Source organism: Artemia franciscana, chromosome 9 (assembly GCF_032884065.1).
Source record: "Artemia franciscana chromosome 9, ASM3288406v1, whole genome shotgun sequence".
Classification (NCBI taxonomy): Eukaryota; Metazoa; Arthropoda; class Branchiopoda; order Anostraca; family Artemiidae; genus Artemia; species Artemia franciscana.
Genome location: NC_088871.1, coordinates 21,264,383 through 21,280,508, shown reverse-complemented (window position 1 = coordinate 21,280,508; position 16,126 = coordinate 21,264,383). Strand labels below are relative to the sequence as shown.

The window sequence follows — 16,126 nt, the reverse complement described above, 5'->3', positions numbered from 1 at the left end:
CAAGTAAACAAGGGCTTAACTTATTCGTCCAATTACATTGAAGTGTTTGGGACAGGTATTCGACTCTAGGTAAAGCCAATCCTTTGGGTCGGGATGGCATCCAGGGGTTTGACTCTGTGGGCTCAGCCACCGTGAATCTGGGGAGTTTACGGTTAAACAAGTTTCCACGAGACATCTAAATTTCAGATGCCAGGCGAGGCGAAAAACGCCTGGCCTGCTGCAATTGCACAGGTGCAATAAAACTAACTTCGATTTTTGGGTCCCAAGGTCGGATGTCTCCAGATCATAAAGTTGGGGTAGCAGCTTGCTAATTACGGCATCAAAGGAATATAGAACTATCTCAAAATGGGACAACTATTGTTAATTTCGGTACTCAGGAGATCGATACTCAGTAAAGTAACGTAAATAGCAAAATAGTATCTCTGTGTGTACTGGATACTGGTGGAATCATTGTTTGCTACAACCGTTATGCTACAAAAACGTAAGTTAATAGTATAGGTGGGAGGAAATAGGGGACAAACTTATTTGGATTTACTGCTTCCAAACCTCCCCCATTCCCGCAAAAACCGAAACAACAAATTCTTAAGCCTCCAAAATTTTTGCTAGTAAATATTCCTGGCTTCTCTACCTTATTTACAGAAATATACTACCATGCTTTGCATTTGTATGTTGGTTTTCTAAGTCTGCCACTATTAGCAAGGGTGTTTTCTCGACTTTAGATGAGTTTATGCCCCTAAATTAGCAGGCTGCTATTCTTAATCCGGATCAAAATGAGTGCCGATCTGGGTAGTGAAGGCCCGATTTTAGTCAAGGCAGTTCAAGTATTTAACATGCCAAAGTATTGTCTTACGCTTAGGTAAACGGTTATTATTTCTATGAATTATTAACATATTAATAGAAATATGTTTATTCATTTTTAACTGTTGTTGCTAATTTGGGTAATTTTGTAAAGGACCCCTTATAGAAAACAATTATGTGAAATACCCGTAAAAAAATTGAACTTAACATTATAGTCTGTAATTTAAGTCCTTTTGGATCAGTCCATGCCAAATCATCTAACACCGCAAGGTACATCTACAAAACTAATTCAAATAAACTGACTCGTTCCGATATTTGTAGAATATTAAGAACTAGTGCTTTACTGAAAACATAAAACCGAGCCCACAAAATAGTATGTTTCCTTCAGGGCAAAAATTCCCTAAGTAGCCAACTGGAAAATAAAAGACTAAATTACAAAGCTCTCGATAGCCTTTCACTAGTCATAATGTTGATAACTTTTAGTATACAGTTATAATTGTCAAAAAAACTCAAGCAAGCTCAGTTTTCGTTTTTCCAGTTCGAAAGATATAATCATTCCAACTTGGGAACAATTTAGCAGAGAATTCCGACAAAGGCATAAAGTAAGATGATTAACAAGCCAGAACTAGAAAAATATAATTGAAATTAAAAAACAACAAAAATTTAAAAACAAATTTTAACTTATTCAAATTACCTCTATGCCTTTACGAACTTTATAGGGTATTCACTCTGTTCACGGGGTGGCAAGGGCAACTCTAAAGTTCGGATAGTAGTCCCCATAGGATATTCGCGACCAGCCTGAACGAGGTAAAATTGGGGCAATCCCTGAATCAGGAGTCTCAGAGGGACCAGATGCAGCATTTCTTTAATTCCAAAAAGCGTATTGCCAGTTTTCTTTTTCTGTGGTCGAAATAAATTTTACTTCAATCTTTTTTATTACTTCTTTTTCCACTGAATCGAAAGTTTAATAATGGTACAAAAAGCCACGCAGCATTTGCTTACTCATTGCACACTTCGAACAAATACTTTGTGCTTAATGTTCTGATGAAATGTCCTCTCTCTCCTCCCACAAAAAAAGAAAGATATAGGCTCCCATCGCAAATACATGTAGACACTCCTTAAGAATTTTTAAGGCAGATTTTTGTATGTTCTTATTGATCTCTACACTTTTTTTGCTACAGTAGATTACATTTAGTAGATTTTTCCTCCATCCCTAAATTATGACCACTCTATATGAATCACTGTTTACGTGCCTGTAACTGCAGTAAAAAAAAGTTGAGAATTCCTTGCCTATATCATACGATTTAAGAAGGTGGTTGTAAGAGAGCTAGAGTAGACATCTGAATTAACAAGCCTTTACCTAAACATAGAGCAATCCTCGTTTAAAATTAAATAAAAAAACTAATTTTTTTAGCTGAAAGTAAGGAGCGACATTAAAACTTAAAACGAACAGAAATTACTCCGTATATGAAATGGGTTGTCCCCTCCGCAATCCCTCACTCTTTACGCTAAAGCTTTTAATTGTTTTAAAAAGTAGAATTGTGGCAAAGAGTCAAACTTTAGCGTAAAGAGCGAGGGATTGCGAAGGGGACAACCCTTTCATATACGGAGTAATTTCTGTTCGTTTTAAGTTTTAATGTCGCTCCTTACTTTCAGCTGAAAAAATTAGTGTTTTTATTTAATTTTAAACGAGGATTGCTCTATGTTTAGGTAAAGGCTTGTTAATTCAGATGTCTACTCTAGCTCTCTTACAACCACCTTCTTAAATCGTATGATATAGGCAAGGAATTCTCAACTTTTTTTACTGCAGTTACAGGCACGTAAACAATGATTCATATAGAGTGGTCATAATTTAGGGATGGAGGAAAAATCTACTAAATGTAATCTACTGTAGCAAAAAAAGTGTAGAGATCAATAAGAACATACAAAAATCTGCCTTAAAAATTCTTAAGGAGTGTCTACATGTATTTGCGATGGGAGCCTATATCTTTCTTTTTTTGTGGGAGGAGGGAGAGGACAATTCATCAGGACATTAAGCACAAAGTATTTGTTCGAAGTGTGCAATGAGTAAGCAAATGCTGCGTGGCTTTTTGTACCATTATTAAACTTTCGATTCAGTGGAAAAAGAAGTAATAAAAAAGATTGAAGTAAAATTTATTTCGACCACAGGAAAAGAAAACTGGCAATACACTTTTTGGAATTAAAGAAATGCTGCACCTGGTCCCTCTGAGACTCCTGATTCAGGGTGCCCCAATTTTACCTCGTTCAGGCTGGTCGCGAATATCCTATGGGGACTGCTATCCAAACTTTAGAGTTGCCCTTGCCACCCCGTGAACAGAGTGAATACCCTATAAAGTTCATAAAGGCATAGAGGTAATTTGAATAAGTTAAAATTTGTTTTTAAATTTTTGTTGTTTTTTAATTTCAATTTTATTTTTCTAGTTCTGGCTTGTTAATCATCTTACTTTATGGCTTTGTCGGAATTCTCTGCTAAATTGTTCCAAAGTTGGAATGATTGTATCTTTCGAACTGCAAAAACGAAAACAGAGCTTGCTTGAGTTTTTTTGACAATTATAACTGTATACTAAAAGTTATCAACATTATGACTAGTGAAAGACTATCGAGAGCTTTGTAATTTAGTCTTTTATTTTCCGGTGGCTACTTAGGGAATTTTTGCCCTGAAGGAAACATACTATTTTGTTGGCTCGGTTTTATGTTTTCAGTAAAGCACTAGTTCTTAATATTCTACAAATATCGGAACGAGTCAGTTTATTTGAATTAGTTTTGTAGATGTACCTTGCGGTTTTAGATGATTTGGCATGGACTGATCCAAAAGGACTTAAATTACAGACTATAATGTTAAGTTCAATTTTTTTACGGGTATTTCACATAATTGTTTTCTATAAGGGGTCCTTTACAAAATTACCCAAATTAGCAGCAACAGTTAAAAATGAATAAACATATTTCTATTAATATGTTAATTAGAAATAATAACCGTTTACCTAAGCGTAAGACAATACTTTGGCATGTTAAATACTTGAACTGCCTTGACTACAATCGGGCCTTCACTACCCAGATCGGCACTCATTTTGATCCGGATTAAGAATAGCAGCCTGCTAATTTAGGGGCATAAACTCATCTAAAGTCGAGAAAAGACCCTTGCTAATAGTGGCAGACTTAGAAAACCAACATACAAATGCAAAGCATGGTAGTATATTTCTGTAAATAAGGTAGAGAAGCCAGGAATATTTACTAGCAAAAATTTTGGAGGCTTAAGAATTTGTTGTTTCGGTTTTTGCGGGAATGGGGGAGGTTTGGAAGCAGTAAATCCAAATAAGTTTGTCCCCAATTTCCTCCCACCTATACTATTAATTTACGTTTTTGTAGCATAACGGTTGTAGCAAACAATGATTCCACCAGTATCCAGTACACACAGAGATACTATTTTGCTATTTACGTTACTTTACTGAGTATCGATCTCCTGAGTACCGAAATCAACAATAGTTGTCCCATTTTGAGATAGTTCTATATTCCTTTGATGCCGTAATTAGCAAGCTGCTACCCCAACTTTATGGTCTGGAGACGTCCGACCTTGGGACCCAAAAATCGAAGTCAGTTTTTTTTAGCTGAAAGTAAGGTCGCTCCTTACTTTCAGCTAAAAAAATTAGTTTTTTATTTAATTTCTGAACGTTTTTGAATTAATGCATGTTTGGTTTTGGCTCTCCGCACATAAATTATTAAAATGAAATTTGTATATTAATTCTTTTTTTGGCTAAATGGCTTTCTCTTAGTTTTGATCAGACGATTTTGAGGGTGGAGAAGGAGGCCTAGTTGCCCTCCAATTTTTCGGTTACTTAAAAAGGCAACTAGAACTTTTAATTTTTAACGAACGTTTTTATTAGTAAAAAATAAACGTAACTTAATAATTAACTTACGTAACAAACTTTCATAACCTTATATTTTTATTATGTATACGAGGGGGTTTGTACCCTCGTTAATACCTCGCTCTTTACACTAAATCGTAAGTTTCGTCCCAATTCTTTAAGAATGACCCCTGAATCAGAAAGGCCGTAGAATAAATAGTTGAAATTACTAAAAATACTTTAGCATAAAGAGCAAGGTATTTATCTCCTCCTAAATACCTCGCTTTTTACGCTAAAGTATTTTTAGAACCCCTCATATGCGTCATAATCTCTCTTCGTTTTAAGTTTCAATGCTACTTTTTCCTTTCATTTGAAAGAACGTTTTCATGTTTATTTTTTATTGTGTTCTTATAGTAATGCTAGAGAATCCTGCGCCCTTTTCATTGAATTTTTCTTCCCCATGACAGATTCCTCCAAGGAAAGATCCTCCAAATTAGCCCCCTCTCCTCAGCCCCACCTCCAAACAAAATAAAATCCCCTGAAAACGTCTGTACACTTCCCAATAACCATTACTATATGTAAACACTGGTAAAAGTTTGTAACTTGCAGCCCCTCCCCCAGGGATTGTGGGGGAGTAAGTCATCCCCAAAGACATAGTTATTATGGTTTTCGACTATGCTGAACAAAATGGCTATCTCAAAGTTTTGATCCGTTGACTTTGGGAAAAAATGAGCGTTGGAGGGGGCCTAGATGCCCTCCAATTTTTTTGGTCACTTAAAAAGGGCACAAGAACTTTTCATTTCCGTTGGAATGAGCCCTCTTGCGACATTCTAGGACCACTTGGTCGATACGATGACCCCTGGAAAAAAAAAAAAAAATAAAAATAAACACGCACCCGTGATTTGTCTTCTGGCAAAAAATACAAAATTCCACATTTTTGTAGGTAGGAGCTTGAAACTTCTACAGTAGGGTTCTCTGATACGCTGAATCTGACGGTGTGATTTTCGTTAAGATCCTACGACTTTTAGGGGGTGTTTCCCCCTATTTTCCTAAATAAGGCACATTTTCTCAGGCTCGTAACTTTTGATGGGTAAGACTAAACTTGATGAAACTTATATATTTAAAATCAGCATTAAAATGCGATTCTTTTGATGTAGCTATTGATATCAAAATTCAATTTTTTAGAGTTTTGGTTACTATTGAGCCGGGTCGCTCCTTACTACAGTTCGTTACCACGAACTGTTTGAAACAGTCGTGAAACCTAATCAGTGATAATAACCTATGATCTATTTCGTAAAACAGTCTGATAAATAATAAACGCTTGCAAAAAGTGATAGCCAACAATAGGGTTGGAAATATTTCAAAGGAAAGTTCTGTGATATATAAACTTATGTTCTGAGTAAATACTCTAGTCTTTAGTACTCATTTTACAAACTAATCTAACAACTTTATCTACTAATAATAATAATTGCTTGCATAGCAAAACGAAAGATTTTCATGCTTGGGGTTGCCTTGTCCTGAAATAAGTTTTTTTTTTTTTAGGTGTCTGGTGATAGACAGCATGAAGAAATTTTTGGAGATTTGTACGAAGAAGTCATGGGAATATTGAAACACTCAAAGGATAAATCTAAGGTTGCTGTATTTCCTCCTACGAGTGATAAATATGTTTCTGAAGATTCAGACGATGAGGCTCAAAACTCTTCAAGTGAAGAAGAATCGAGAAAAGGAAGCGCCCAATCCAGTCAATCTGAAGACAGAAATTCCGAGGGCAGTCGTGATAAATATAGAAAAGAAAGTAAACAGGACGATGGAGAAGAAAATAATAAGTATGATGAAGAAGAGAATAAAAATTTGTCGAATGAAGGTTATGATAAAACTTCAAAAGAAAAGAGAACGAGGTCTAATGATTTTAAAAATCTTCGTTCAAATTCAGATGAAAGCGATTATGGAGGCAAAGATGGAAGTATGTATTCACTAAATGAAGACCAAAAAGCACGATCAAAAGGATATGCAATATTATTGAATAAATCTTACAAACAAGATCTAGGACAGCACAATCGAAATGTTGGCGGTTCTTCGAAAGAAAATGACCAAGAAACAGTAAGAGATGGTAGCTCAAAATCAATTGGGTTTGAAGAAGAGACTCAATATCAAAATGGTAACGCTGATCGATACGGAAAAATGTCAAACATGGAAAATCAAGAAGAAAATGTTTCGAAAGATAGCTTCAACTCCAGCCAATCTAAGAAGCAGAGTTATAATCAGCGTCACGGTGTGGATAACGGTATAAAGAGCAATGGGAGAGCTGGTAGAAACTTTCGAGAATTGCAAAGCAGTCCAAGAGACGTCACAGGAGGACTATATCCAACTGATCAGTCAAAATTAGATATATCATACTCAAAGAGTTCCGTCGTGGACAGTGAACTACCTCCTGTAAATGGTGGAGACTTTATTTACAAGATTCAAGAAGAAGTTGAAAGTACTTATGGTGAATCAAACCTGCGGTTCGGGGGAAACTCTGATCAATCGATGACATACGTAGATCCATCTTCGAAGAATAAAGAAAAAAACACGAATAATTCTGATGGCATTTTTTTAAGACCTACATATGAAAAAGAACAAAATAATTTTCTTAGTAAGAATGAAAGTGCTGAACACAAACAAGCAGCAAAAGGTAATTTGCAATATCAGCCAAAAAACACATTTGCAGACCATAATGATGACAATTACCCTGACTATGGAGGACGAAATTCAATACCAGAGACATCTAGTCTTAACGAGGTTAAAGCTGAATCAAAGAAAAACGGTAAAAATATATTAAAGGGTGACAAATCAGTTGTTTCAAATTTAAATGAAAATAAGTTGAAAAATGACGACAAAGAAAACTTTACATCGAAATCATCAGCCTCTTCATATGGTGCCAAGGAAGATAATGAAAAATACTCAGGAAAAGCTGAAAATGACATCTTTAAATGTAGAAATGCTGCAGAACCGGAAGAAAGTAATAATAAGGCGGGAGAAGATCATAATGAGAAGAATAGCTCAAACAAAACTGAAAGAAATAACAGAAACAAAAAATCAAATCTTATAAGCACTAAAAATGAGCGAGAAAATTTTGCAAAGGAAAAGGTAAATGAAAATGGAAGTGATAATACAAGCGATGAAGGCGATACTCACAAAAATCAGAAAAGACCAAAAAGCCGCTCAAAATCGAGTTTGTCTTGGAAATATCACGAAAGCTCAAGAGACACCGCTGATCAAGCTAACAACGAGAATAATAGCACAAACAAGAATAGAAGTAGAAAACAACAAGCGTTAAATGAGAAATCAGAAGATAGTCAAGATGAAAATGATTCTAAAGGGTTTTCATCGGGAAGATTTGCAAACTCAAATGGGATGCCAACCCAAAAACCGTCTGACAAAAGCAACAAGACAGAGAAGATACATAATGGTGGTGATAATAACATAAATAATTATAGTGATACTGAAGAATCTGGAGAATATAGAAAAAATCATTTACATGGGAATAGAAACGAGAATGAAAAAGGAGCAAAGCAAAAGAATCGTTATTTTTGGACCGGTGAAGATGGTAACAGCAAAGAATTCACCGATGAAGGAAGGATGACACATCAACATAATTTAAATATTTCACAATATGATGGAACAAACACAATGGAAAACCATTCCTCAATGCAAGACAATCCGCGGTTTAAAATAATTAATAAAAATAACCAACAAAACTACCAAAAGCCAAAAAGTCAGGAGAAGAGTTACCCTGAAAAAGATGCATCTGAAGAAGAAGATTTTCCCAGAGGATCTTTCTACAGCATAAAAGCTAGAAAGGGTAAAGAAAATGATATTGCCAAAGCAGATGGTGGTTCAAGCAAACAAAAGATGGCTGAATTAGAATCTCAAATTATTGAACCTTATGTTAATAAGTTTGGAACACCAATGGGATCAACGAACAACACCAAATCAAACGCACAAGGCTCCTTTACTAATGCAAATTCTCAAAATGCCCCTACTATAGCTAATGAATATGATCATATTTATGAAGAAATTGAAGAAAGTAGCGCAGGCCCCTCGATAAACCCAGATTCAGGACTTAAAACTGAAAATGGTAGACGATTTTCTCTTTCTAGTGAAATAAATAGTAGAAATGGGATACCAGTCAATGACCGTTCTTCTAAAAATAGCAATATCCATTTGGGGAAGAATCAGAGAGCAGAATCAGCTTATAGATATAGAAGAAAAGACACAAAAGATGGTTATACCCTTTTAGCAGAGTCTAGAAGTCGAATTAAAGATCCAGCAGAAGAAAAAGCAAGTGATTTTTCACATAGTAAGAGTAGTTTGAACAGGAGAACTTTTGAAGACAAAGAGCCCGAACTCTATTCAGGAACCAATGCTAGGGAAGGAAGTAGAAAACAGCACGGTGTTAAACAAGAAGATAATAGGTCGAAGTCGAAATACGATGAAAATTACGCTGAAACCGAACCGAATAGTCGAGCCAGCTACTCAATTAATAAAGATTCAGAAAAAAATACACATCTGCCCAACGTGATAGGATATGAGTCTAAAGGTATGAGAAGTGGAAGAAAAAGTCCGAATAACAATGGATTTATAAACAAACAGAAGAATGGAGTTTCTAATAAACAAAATGAGGATGCATTGGGATATTCAAGTAATATCAATAACAAGAGGGACTTGAGCAATGTGAATAAACGGGATAGTAAACAAGAAGAAAAATATAAAAGAATGCATTGATATTTCTCATAGTGAAAACTTTGTTTACAAGTTACTTAATGTTTCTGACAGAATATATTCTAAATTATAACATTTCATAGCCGTAGAAATTTCGTGATCTCAGTCGTGCTAATGTCTTGTAATATGCAACTTACGCTACAGCATTTAATTACTCAAATGACGAAACAACTTTTTGTGTCTTGTTTTCAAGTATATTAAATATATCATGCAAATATCTACATGCAAGAAGTCCTTTAGTTACAAGACCATAAGAGTAATGAGTAATAGGTTAGATACTCCGCCAAGTTGAAAATAGACTTGGCTTATTCTTTATAAATTTTGCTTTAAAAAAAGCGTATGTGGATTACGCACGTGAAGGTAATTCTATGTTTTTGATTGATTTGTTTAATTGTTTGGATGTGTTGCTGAACTAAAGAATACTTCTTTTTTTCTTTATCGTTTGTAACCTGTATAATCAACAAAGAGATCGTAAAACTCTTTCGTCGCAGATTTGTAAACATCAACAAGAAATTAGCCGATTACCACTTGTTAAAATGTAATATCCCAACCACGCTATGGTCGTATCAGCTGATAAAAAAGCCCAATTTTATGAATAGTATGGAGTTTTTTTCTGCGTTAAACTTGTATGTCAGAAGTGAAGAACAAAAAGGGCAATAAATTGGCTTGAAAAGATTATCTTATCACGTTGGATGGTCTAGGCTGTGAAACATAAATTTCTTTAAATAGATTTTGCATATTGAAATCAAAATAGATACTGATTGTTGTATGGACTCATTGTTGGAAGTGAATTGTTGCTTAATCGTTTTGTTGTTGTACGTCTTTATAGCGGTTTTGTTATTCCGCACGTTCTACCGTTATCTCGCTTATTCTGCCGTTCTATCGTTATTAGAAGCAGCGTTCAGATGCGTATAGCTTACTAAGAGGGTTACCAACGCTAATTTGTTTAAGCTGCTTTTCTACTAATACAACATCTTCCTAGTTTGCCAGATCCTTATTACGGATGAAAAAAATGAAAATAAAAAACACTACTGTTCTAAACTTCCGTCTTTTGAAATTTCAAAATTATGCAGTTATTCTTGACTCTGATAGATCGATAAAATTTCTATGCTTGAAAGTTTAGCAATGCTCACCTCAAGATATTATGAACTTCATGCATGATTGGCGCTGTAATCGTGTGTAATTCTGATTTTACCGATAAGTGACTTTTAGTGACTATAATACCGCCCGCCAATAACTAGTCTAAGCTATATATTATCGCTTTAATCGTAACCACTTTGATTTCATAGCATGAAACTAGTTTGCAATTTAGCTATTTGAGAGGAGCGCTGTTCCAGACATGAAAATTATGCGCTTAGTTTTAAACTTATAGAAATGACGCCATCAATTTTTAACATGTAGATCTTGCTTTGGGGTATTTTGACATTACCAATAATTCTAAATTGTTCCTACAATAAATGAATAATTTCAGGAATAGTTTTTGTATCTAAAATTCATACCGGTTTCTTTTTGTAGGTTTAACTAAGAATAAATAACTCAGAGATTCGTTTATATTTTTCAAATGGTTCAAGCGTGGCTAAATCTTTCTTAATATTTAAGAAACAATACATTAGTTTCATTTTAAACTTACTTAGGAAATTCTGAATCTCTATCTGGGTTGCGGTGGTAGCTAGCAGCCTAGTAAGAGACAATCACTTCCAATACTAAGAAATATAACAACTCGTGACTTCTAAAAATAGTGTCTGATCAAAACAAGAAGCGCACTATTAGAACCTCCTTGTCCGAAACCTCTATATAGAAAACTTACCATCCCTTGGCTTGAATAACGAGGAAAATATATTGGCTTTGAAAATCAAGAAAACTGACAGCAACCGCGATATTCTGCATGTACGGTATCTTTTTTCTTTCTTTTCGTTTCTTTTTCTCCTCTGATAGCTAAGCACTGGAACATCGTGGAGAGTTTTTCAATGGCTCATTTTAAAGGAAATTGATTGGGTCAAAAACTTTTTGCGATTAAAAAAAGATATTTTATAAAATATAATCAATTTTTACGAAAAACAACATTTTTCTATAACACTGTAGTAGCTTATGTTATTAGCATCGGGAATCTGTCACATCTATCAGACAGCTCGTGGTAACGAGCTGTACTAAGGAGCGACCCGGTTCAATAGTAACCGAAACTCTAAAAAATGGAATTTTGATACCAATAGTTACATCAAAAAATTTGTATTCTAACGCTAATTTTAAATATATAACTTTCATCGAGATTAGTCTTTTCTATCAAAAGTTACGAGCCTGAGAAAATTTGCCTCATTTTAGAAAATAGGGGAAAACACCCCCTAAAAGTCATACAATCTTAACGAAAATCACACCGTCAGATTCAGAGTACCGGAGAACCTTATTGTAGAAGTTTCAAACTTCTATCTACAAATGTGGAATTTCGCATTTTTTGCCAGAAGACAAATCACGGATGCGTGTTTATTTGTTTTTTTGTTGTTTTTTTTCCCCAGGGGTGACGTATCGACCCATTGGTCCTAGAATGTCGCGAGAGGGCTCATTCTATTGGAAATTAAAAGTTCTAGTGCCCCTTTTAAATGACCAAAAATTGGAGGGCCCCTCGGCCCCCTCCCACGCTCATTTTTCCCCAAAGTCACCGGATCAAAATTCTGATATAACCATTTTATTCACCATAGTCGAAAAACCTCATAACTATGTCTTTGGGGACGACTTACTCCCCCGCAGTCCCTGTGGGAGGGTTTGCAAGTTACAAACTTTGACCTGTGTTTACATATAGTAATAGTTACTGGGAAGTGTACGGACGTTTTCAGGGGGATTTTTATGGTTTGGGAGGAAGAGTTGAGGTGGGGGGGGTTACGTGGGAGAATATTTCCATGGAAAAACTTCTCATGCGGGAAGAGACTTTCAATGAAGGGGGCGCAGGATTTTTTAACATTATTTAAAAAAACAATGAAAAAACAAATATGATAAGTTTTTTTCTACTGAAAGTGAGGAGCAGTATTAAAACTTATAACGAGCAGAAATTATTGCGCTTATGAGGGGTTTACCTCCTCGTAATACTTCGCTCTTTACGCTAAAGTATTTTTATTAATTTCAACTATTTATTCTACGGCCTTTGTGATTCAAGGGTCATTCTTAAAGAGTTGGGACAGAATTTAAGCTTCAGTGTAAAGAGCGAGGTATTGAAGAAGGGTGAACTCCCTCATATATGCAATAAAAACATACGAATATAGAAGTTCGTTACGTAAGTTAATTCGTAAACTACGTATTTTAATAAACTACGAAAATTAAAAGTTCTTGTTGCCTTTTTAAGTGATCGAAAATTGGAGGGCAAATAGGCTTCCTCCCTCTCTCCTTTTTTCTCAAAATTTTCCGATTAAAACTATGAGAAAACCATTTATCCAAAAAAAAAATTAATATGCAAATTTCGTTTTAATTATTTATCTGCGGAGAGCCAAGATCAAAACAAGCATTAATTAAAAATGTCCAGAAATTAAATAAAAAAATCAAGTTTTTCTTAAATGAAAGTAAGGAGCGACATTAAAACTTAAAACGAACAGAAATTACTCCGTATATGAAAGGGGCTTTTCCTCCTCTACACAACGCTCTTTCGGCTAAAGTTTTTTTTACTGTTTTAAGAAGTAGAGTTAAGAGAAAGAGTCAAAATTTAGCGTAAAGAGCGAGGCGTTGAGGAGGAAAAGCCCCTTTCATATACGGAGTAATTTCTGTTCGTTTTAAGTTTTAATGTCGCTCCTAACTTTCATTTTAAAAAATTGTTTTTTTTATTTAATTATAATAAACAGCGAACGCTAGATCATAACAACTAAAATGTTAATTAATAGTAGTTGTCTTAGCTTTAGTGGGTTGTATTATAATCAATAAACGTTTCTAAAAGATGGCTTCAGAAAGGAACGGTATAGTTCAATATAAATGGGAACTATGTACGTTTCAGTAGGATCATAGTTGTAGGGACTGCTAAAAACCTAGTAAAGAACAAATCACGGGATATGGTAACTAAAAGTTTAGATATTACACGCATATTATGAAAATCTTCTTTTCTGGGGTATGGTGCCACCTTTTACTTATTTAGCAGCCTGATTCTCTAAAATTTGTCTCTTACTATTTCAACTAAGTAAAAGCCACAGGCTTTTCTCCGTTTGTAACCATCATTGAAAAATTAAATGTTAACATAAATCACCATATGCATGGTGATACGACACGCACTTATCTTTCAGCCAGATAATTATTAAGATGTAGAAATGTGTATATAGTGTCTTAGCAACAATTCCACCTATTCAAGTGAAACAAAAAAAAAATACCTGAAGAATTTAAAGGGTAAGTACCTAGTAATTTTAGGAAAACTCTATTTAAATCCTTCTATTGGGAAGGTGATAATTGTGAGTGTGGTAATTACAGACGTATTAGCTTGGTCTCTGTAGGAAGCAAATCGCTTAGTAAGATGATGCTTTTTAGACCTAGAGGTGCTGTAGATTTAGTTTTAAGAGAAGAGCTGTGTGGCCTAAGGAGGTTTGTTATGAAGCCATTTCAAATTGTATAAGTGTTTTAGCAGTGCAGATAGCATGTTATCATTTTTAGTTATAAACATCACAGCAGTGCGGACAGTACAAGGTTATTCAGTTGTAGATGTAACAGCACTGAGACCATTATGACGTCATTTGTACTATATAAAGTGATGGTCTAGACAAAAGTACTTATTAAAAAATACATAGAAAATTATGTATTTCAGATGGAAGAGGAAAAAATTGTACCAACCCTGGAAGAAGATTTTGGGCAGAGCTTAAGGCTACAAACAGATCAGAGGTCAGAGACACCAGAACGTGTTATCACCTGAACTAGAGCCGAGCCAGAAAATGTTGCTACCCAATCAAGGAGAACTGTATCGGCTGAAGACTTGAAAAAAGATAGAGAAATCGACGACAGACGAAATGCAGAGTTCAAACAGCCTTTACAAAGGCTGTGGGCATGAAAATAGTTGAAGAGTCAGGAGCACTTTTGTCTGTAACAGAGGAATCTTTATTCTATAAAACTATATCCTCTTTCACAATTACTGTGTCATATTTCGGCAGTCCTTTCGCACGTTCGATGCAAAGTATTGCTTCAGCAAATGGGGCTTCAACTGCAATGCCAACGTTTACAACTGGCTCACAAGCAGCGCAATCAGATTCAGAAACCTTCTACTTATGACAAAGAAAAGAGTCATTTCCAGAAAATTTGAATCAGTACCTTTGCTAATAAAAGGGGTTGCGCAAAAGCACAGAGCAGCCGAAAATGATCGTTGAGCAGTCGATAGAGGCGTACTGTCTTCGCTTAATTATAACAAAGAACAAACTCTAGCTCTTAGTAACTGCAATATTAATTAATATTAGTAGCCTTAGCTTTAGTGGCAATATTATCATCGGTAAACTTTTCTAGGATATGGTGTATACAACTAAGCCAAAAGCTGAAGGTGAAACATCCAGATACTGCAGGTACAACTAAGCCAAGAGCTGGAGGTATATTGCTGGTATGTTTGTAGACCTGAATGTTGGAAACGTTTCAAGGGATTTCCATTATGATTTGTCGTTTAAAAAAATTTCTTGATATTTTCAGTTTAAATGCATCACTAGTTAATTTCTGAGCCTCTTTTCCACGCTCGTAAACATACAAAAAATCAAAGGTATTTATTTTCTTTTCCTCCTCTGTGAGGTCTTTGGAGTTATTTACCTCTTTAATCTTTAAACCTCTTAGGTCATTTATCTCTTAGCTCAATCTTTAAATTGATTAATTTAGTCTAATGGATCGGAATCAGGTGATTCTAGTAGGTGAAAAGGGTTATTAAAAAAAAAGTCCTCGGTGACAATCGTGCCATGACCGATCCGTCTCGAAAATTCCATTTTGACATTTTTTTATTTTATGGCTTTCATATTTGAGAGAATCTTTCTACCTAATGTACTAAGAAATACAATCATCGACTTATGAGGAGGGACACTAGGCAATTTTTGGTCTGAGCCTTGACTCAATTTAATGTGAATCCTATCGCAATACTAATAACAATTATCTCTAAAAGGGGCTTTTTAAAATAGGCGTGTCAATTTGCATTTCTCGTTCGCCCGTACTCCCACCCGGATTCAGGACCGCCGAGAGGGAAGACCCAGAGAGAAGCTTCTTCGCCCTCTCCCATATTTGTTAATTTTTGGTTTAAGAAGTACAAACACAACAAAAGCTATTCTTACCTTTGGAACTGGATCTGGGTGTTGGAAGTGCTGGTGCTTCACTAGCAAAATATTCACTAGTTTATTTGCAACAAATAAGATCCATCTTCAAAAGAAACATGAAAACAAAATGGCCAAACTCTATAGTATTCTGCTCATTACACAAATGACACACCTATTCCCTGACACGCCTACCAATTTTTATCGTCCTAGCACGTCCAGAAGCACCAATCTCGCTAAAGCACTGAGCCCCTAACTCCCCCAAAGAGAGCTGATCCAGTACGGTTACGTCAATCACGTATCTACGACATTTGCTTATTCTACCCACCAAGTTTCATCCTGATTTCTCCACTCTAAGCGTTTTCCAAGATTTCTGGTTTCCCATTCCAACTCCCCTCAACGTCAACAGACTTGGTCGGGATATGAAATAAGAGCTCTGAGACATGAGTTCCTTATAAATATAAAATTTCA

General features: G+C 35.3%; 1 protein-coding gene across 2 annotated transcripts in view; it reads left to right on the top strand.

The window, feature by feature from the left end:
- Positions 1–9,642, top strand: part of LOC136031138 (uncharacterized protein DDB_G0287625-like) — a 44,419-nt gene extending 34,777 nt beyond the window's left edge. For both annotated transcript variants that reach the window (XM_065710458.1, XM_065710457.1), the window contains one exon: positions 6,204–9,642. In XM_065710458.1, the coding sequence (XP_065566530.1) occupies positions 6,204–9,428 (3,225 nt within the window). In that variant the 3' untranslated portion in view covers positions 9,429–9,642. The remainder of the gene's footprint in view (positions 1–6,203) is intronic.
- Positions 9,643–16,126: the final 6,484 nt, after the last annotated feature.